Here is a 6,532-nt window from a genome sequence, read left to right as displayed (position 1 = left end):
GCCTAGGCCATGCATACACCCACACGCACTCCGTCATATATGCTTCCACCATACGTACGTATAATGGTGGTGACGTTTCTGTTGTCATAAAATAATCGAATCAAACATTGCATTCCACAGTATGATAGGTGAGCCGTAGAACACTGTACGTATAGCGATTTGTATAAATCACTACCAGACCGTAGTCTGTATATATATAAACATGTTTATATACCGACTCTGTACCAGACAAAGGAAAGATCGGTCGGTAATAAACATCTGGAATAGATGTATTTATTAAGGCATAGTTAAGATTGGCAGCAAATGGACTTTACGGAGAAAGCTCTGTTTTTTTGTTATTATATTATTTTGATCATTCTATTTTGAAATATTTACATAAATCATCCACGGTAACAACACCTCAGGAATCGAACACATACAAACAATGTATATTTGTCATTATAAAGATATATATAGTAGAGTGGGAGAAGATGGGACACTTTTGACACATAATAACTAAATATCCTGATCGTGTTTTCAACAATTAACGACGGTCTATGGGAGCCGTGAGGATAAAGTTTTACAAAAAATGGTTAATTGTTTGTTTACTACCAAATTGAAGAAGAAAATGGATTGAAAATGTGTCCCATCTTCCCCCACCCTACTATACGTGATCAATAAAAGTTGTTTTTTCTACCGTTTTTTTAATCTTTTAACTGATGTCGAACCTGTTATCGATTATCTTTGTTAAACCTGCAAAATTCCATACATTAGTCTACACTCTACAGCAACTCAGCCATAAACAACTTCCGTACAAACCTATCATCCGTGGTTATACAATGTGACGTCATATACTAAAAGAAAATAAGCCTGGAATACCTGTAGACAAGTAGAGCGTACTGTCTATCTCGTGATGTTGACGTTTATTTTTAATCAGACAGCAAACTGATAGGTTGTAAAGTTATGAAATTTAATAATATAGCAGCTGAATATGATTTACTGAAAACAGGCTTGACGGATATTAATGAAACATATTTTGGAAAAGTATTCAATACAAGTCAAGCAAAGAGAGCGTATTGGTTGTTGATCATTGCTTTTTCTGTTGTCCTCTTCATATGGGTACGACAAGGAAAACCAACAACAACGGAAAAGCCTTTTGACGCGCCAGAATGTATAGCTAAAATTCGTAAGTTTGTAATAGTACATTCTTGTCACTATTTATTGTCATTGCGTTCCTTTTTTAGTTAATAACACTGACAATCTTCAACTGAAAAACATTTCCCTGGACGACATATCTGGGGAGTGGAAAATTCCGTTCAGTGATGTAAATTACGCTCTTTTACAGTAAGTGTATTTAGATCTACTTTTGCTATAGATAACTTTTTACAATATTGTTTAGTTTAAAGATGTATCAATTCGCGATGGCAACAACAACAGTACAACTCACGAAATTCCCCAACACAGTGATTCGTTTCGGCATTGAACACGGGAGCTTTGTGATTGACGGCGACTATGGATTTAGATAGTTAGTAGAGTATATGGTAGAGTAAGAGAAAACGGGGCCCTTGACGGTGTTGTTCCAACTTATTGTTACGTAAAAAGCAAACTGAATGCCAATTTGTGTCCAAAACGACACAATAGGTATAGGGAAAGTGCATGTTTTCGGTAAACTAAAGAAAACCGTGGACCTAAAAATAAATTTAAAGGTAGGAAAGTGCAAAAAACATGTGTAATTTGTTTTCCATATCAAAAAGTCAAAAAATGGAGTTGTGGCAAAACACGTTTGGTAATGTACTTATAACTTGTTTTATGCCTTCACACAAAAGGAAAACGCAAATAAAACCTTACAAGTTTGTTTAAACCCCCAAAGTCACCGCTTTTGCTTGCTTTTGGACACACAAAGGCGGCAGTTGGACTATCCGGTGTCTCTATATATGACTCTCATTGTACAGTCGGTATTGTTTGAACACAATGGGTATATTGTTATAAATTCAATTGATAAATATTGTATAGTAGGGTGGGGGAAGATGGGACACTTTGTCAGACGAGACTTTTTTAATTTTCTTTTTACGGACCCCCATTTAATGATAATCAGAAAAATAGTGTTACAGAATTATTTGACAGTATTATCACGACTGTATAAAACGCGCGTCAAAGCCGACTTCTGTTTTTAAAAATTAAAAAATATGTTAAATAAAAACAGTATATTTTGAACAGGTAAAAACTGTGAATTTGTAAGGTGCTAATTTTGAATGTCAATTTTTATTACAAAACTTTGAAAGGTTTACTTTTAATTCAATAATTTATACCTGATGTCAAAGACAAGAGATCAAAGATCTAATGCGTGAGCATGTTAATTAAACTAATTAGCATAGTATTAATTAACCCTTTTACTACAACGGTCGACTGCGGAGAAAATTTTTAATGCGTCCCCACTTAAATGGAAATAGTTTGATTCAGGCGTGAATCGATGTGAGGATTCCTTATCTGTGTTAATCGCTAAATAACTCCTCGTGTGTTTTATTATATGTGTATTTTGATTTTAGAAATGTATTTTGACTTTAGAAATATTTGGCCCTATGTGCTTAAGTGTCCCATCTTCCCACTCTGTACTATAATACTTTTTTAATTCCAGTCTACCTTAGTGCTACTTAGTGATAAATTACGTCTGAAAACCGCTTTGTTGGTTAATTCTGGTTTGTTTTTGATCGAGCTCAGTCGACCATTATAGTAAACGGCTAAATTATCATTATGCTGTTTATCGTAATACTTGCGCACTCATTAAAGCTTTGCTCTTTTGTTTTCAAAATGTTTTTCTACTTGAGAAGACAAAAAATACTTTTTTTCAGTCTCATGATCGACGAAAGTGGACATTTCACCGGAAAAGCAACCGATATTTATTTGGATCTAAATCTAGTTGTTCCAAAAACAAACGGCGGTAAAACCCCAGTAAGTTATATATAGTTTTTAGATCTGTAAGAAGTTTTAGTTAATAAAGAAATTGTTTACAGGTAATTATACAGGATTGTACTGCATCTGTATACCACGTATCATTATCGACAAAGGGTAAATTAGCATTGGTTTTTAATATCTTGTTAAACTCATTGAAAGAGAGCACCATTAAAGGTTGGCAATCACAGGTATAGTCTCGGCAAATGTTTTGTGTTCTTGACCTTGTATACAAAAATGTGTTTAAATAATAAACTGTTCCCAAGTATATGATAAAATCTCTAAATGCTGTGGTAAAGTACTACAATTTAGTATGTAATAATAAACACATTACCCGAATAGAACTTTTCAAATATATGTCATAATAAGCCACCAGAAAACATATATACGACATAATAAATGTGTTAACTTTACCAATACAGTAGATTTATGGTTACTGAATATGTTTTCGTACACCCTTAAAGTTAATTTTCAACATTGCACGTTTTTAAATAAATACAGGGGGAATCAGTGAGACCCAAGTAACAGTTTGAAGCCGATTGATTTACGGGTTAGCATATTTAGTGATAGAGGACGGGCCCGCTAAGCCTCGCGGTGGCATTCCGTAACTCAAAACGCCACTGATTTTAATTTATATTTTGCAGCTTTGTTCTAAAATTGGCACCGAATTAATAAAACATTTCGAAACATGTTTCTAAAGTCTCCAATAAAGAATATCGAGGTAGTCCCTCCTTTGGATTTATTTTATCTCTATTATCGCAGTTTTAATTTTGTACAAACTTTGCCAAGTACAAATGCTCTCTCACTTTCTCTTACTCTCTCCCCCTCTCTCTCTCTATATATGTCTGTCCTTTGTGTAATCTTTTTTGGCATGTTAAACGTGAAAAATTAAAATACAGGTGTACATGCTTTCATATCAAAATTCACTGATATAATATATGACTTTTATATAAGTTATCATTCCGAACCATAGCAGATTGGTTTTGATCTCTTATTTGCTTTAAACTACGCGTAAGTACTGCTATAGATTCATACCGCTTTTTGTAGAGTGGGGACTGCACAGAGAAATTAAAATATATAATTGACCACGCAGTATTTGCCCAGACAAGTATTAATCACTTTTTTCAATATACATTTATTTTTAAGCAAGTAAGTGGTTATAAAGATCTATCTCCGTCGAAATGTAGTTCTTGTTGTGGACCACGTAAGTGGTTATAAAGTTCTATTTTCGTCGAAAAGTTGTTCTTTTTGTTGGAGCACGTAGGTGGTCATGCAGATCTTTTTTTCGTAGAACAGTTAATCTTGTTGTTTTTGTGATTTTTGAGCCACATTTTTTGGCACTTATCTCAATTCTTAATTCTAGCATTTATATTTTTAACTATCGAATAAACCAAGCATAGTTTAAAAAACGATACTGCATGCGATCGCTTAATTAGCGAGTACTTAACGATTACTTTTCTCTTTGTTTAAAAGCTTTCTTTCCAAAATGTACCTTTAATCTAATTTATTGCTTATATTCGACACAATAATTGTAACGAAGTCATACAAAACCATAGTGTTTAAAACGGAAACTGGCATACATCGGCAACCCGTTAGTAACACTGTAATCGGTATTTTTGGCTTTTTTGTTTGCGTTGCAATGCAAAGATAAATAAAAAAGTGGATATGGCAATTATCGCCAATTTTTCATATTAAAAAATTAAAAATACCTCTTACGCTAGGTGAGGATCGACTTCGGGAGAATGGGCTACAGCTATGACCAGTTCCCAGCACGCGCTTAAACGGTTTAGGTCACCATTTCCAGCAATACGATTTGTCGAAACAGCGTTATGCACAATACTTTGTTTATACTGTTTGGGAGTTTGGGATGACGCGTTAGTGAGATAAAGAATCCGCACAACGATTACTGCCTGTATTAAACCAAAACTATCATCATTCAAGCGTGCCGCTTTAATAGCACGTGCTCACTCGTTAAAGCGTTGCTTTCTTGTTTTTTTCTAGGTACGAACAAATATTTATTCTATATTCACCGGAAACCTTAGTGGGCGCTCAAGATAGTAGTTTTGAATAATGAGTGGAACGAATGAATGAAGTTATACAGTTTTACAAGTATAGCCGATCAGCTATGTAGAATGTGCTTTTCTGATCAGTGTTGCATTGGGTGTATTATCTTTATTCATACCAAGAGCTATTAAATAAAAATGGAGACACCAGATGAAACAATTGTGAGGTTAACTGGCGAGTTGGAGGATGCACAACTGGAAAAAGTTCAGGTATTTCTTTAAAAGCATGTTATCATCTTAACTATCTTGAATCTTGTAAATTAAGTTTGGTGCTATTAAAAATCCCTCCTATGTTATCTGCTAACCACTAATCCCTTGAACTTCGATCATTATTCATTATTACATGGCTGGTAGTAAAGCATTTTATATAGTTCAAAAATGGTTTATTAACAAGTGGTTAGGCCTTACTTAAAATATTGTAAAAACAAACAACAACTACATAAAACAGACACCTTTAATAGAAAACCATTTGCTTAATATTTATAATGAAAGATATGTATTAGGCTGCAGAGTATGGTTTGCAAGTACTGGAAGAAAAGAGACAACTCCAGCATCAATGTGAGGAACTTGAAAGCCAGCTGGAAATGACTCAACGTGAATTAGAAAATGCTCGCCACGAATTTGATCTAAGCACCAAGGTATGTTCCAGATTAGAAAGGTTTACCTTTACGTGGAGAATACTCAAAATAATTTGTACCAACATGTTTTGCGCAAGGCAATTTTCAACATCAGTGCCAACTGATGTTAAAAATGTGCTAAAAAGGCAAATTTTTTAATAGGTTTGCTGTTGTATGTAGTGTGTATTAACTATTAATAGTAATGTGCATACAATTGCATTTACTACATTTTATGTAGTATTAGCCTTAGCCTACAAGAATGTACTACTTGTGTGAAATTGTCTTTATGCTTTACTTGATTTCTTTGGTTAAGATTTTTTGCATTCATTTAAAAGATGTTTACCTTGTCTTTATATATTTTATTTTTGTTTACCCGTCAAGTTATTTTATTACTTTTATAATGATTCCTATTGGGCGTTTTTATATGTGGTAAGCCTATATGTTTCAGTTAAATCTTTCAAATAAAGGCACTTTACTCGACCAAAACCAAGACCAAGAAAGCATTCTGCGAGGGAGAGCTAAGAGAGGATAGTCTTGAAAAACAATGTAAAGATGTAGAGGAGAGACTTATTCAAGTGGAGAAGGAAAGAGATATTGAATCTTCTCAAAGCAAAATTGCTGTTGCAAACGCACAAGAAGAAGCGGATCGTTTAACCATTCTTAACAATGAATTAAATATGGTAGGCTTGGATGTGTATTGATACTGCTCTGCATGCTAGGTTTGTGTCCTTAGATCTAATCTTAATCTTATATCATGGATTTGTTTATAACTCACTACATTTGAATATCGAAAAAATGTTGAAAATATTTCTTAGTAATATTCAATAAATGTTTATTTTTGACTTGATACATAGTCTCGCAGGCTGCTTATATTATCATGTTTATTAATGAAGGAAATTTGTCCAACACAGAGTGTCAAGCGTT

At 33.7% G+C, this 6,532-nt stretch overlaps 2 protein-coding genes across 2 annotated transcripts; both read left to right on the top strand.

The window, feature by feature from the left end:
- The first annotated feature begins 895 nt into the window (after positions 1–895).
- Positions 896–3,837, top strand: LOC100179223. Its single transcript, XM_002127719.5, has 6 exons — positions 896–1,165; positions 1,224–1,323; positions 1,379–1,504; positions 2,829–2,928; positions 2,991–3,119; positions 3,573–3,837. The coding sequence occupies exons 1-6, from the start codon at positions 943–945 to the stop codon at positions 3,624–3,626; spliced, it is 732 nt and encodes a 243-aa protein (XP_002127755.2). The 5' UTR covers positions 896–942; the 3' UTR covers positions 3,627–3,837.
- Positions 3,838–4,962: 1,125 nt separating this feature from the next.
- LOC101242894 (protein bicaudal D homolog 2-like) lies at positions 4,963–6,288 on the top strand (the record flags this gene model as incomplete). Its single annotated transcript, XM_004227263.4, has 3 exons — positions 4,963–5,201; positions 5,495–5,629; positions 6,076–6,288. Coding segments are annotated over exons 1-3 (420 nt in total), but the record flags the coding sequence as incomplete, so codon positions are not given.
- Positions 6,289–6,532: the final 244 nt, after the last annotated feature.

This window comes from Ciona intestinalis, unplaced genomic scaffold (assembly GCF_000224145.3).
Source record: "Ciona intestinalis unplaced genomic scaffold, KH HT000171.2, whole genome shotgun sequence".
In the NCBI taxonomy this organism is placed as follows: domain Eukaryota; kingdom Metazoa; phylum Chordata; class Ascidiacea; order Phlebobranchia; family Cionidae; genus Ciona; species Ciona intestinalis.
Note: the sequence above shows the minus strand (reverse complement) of the source record. Positions and strands in the feature narration are given on the sequence as shown.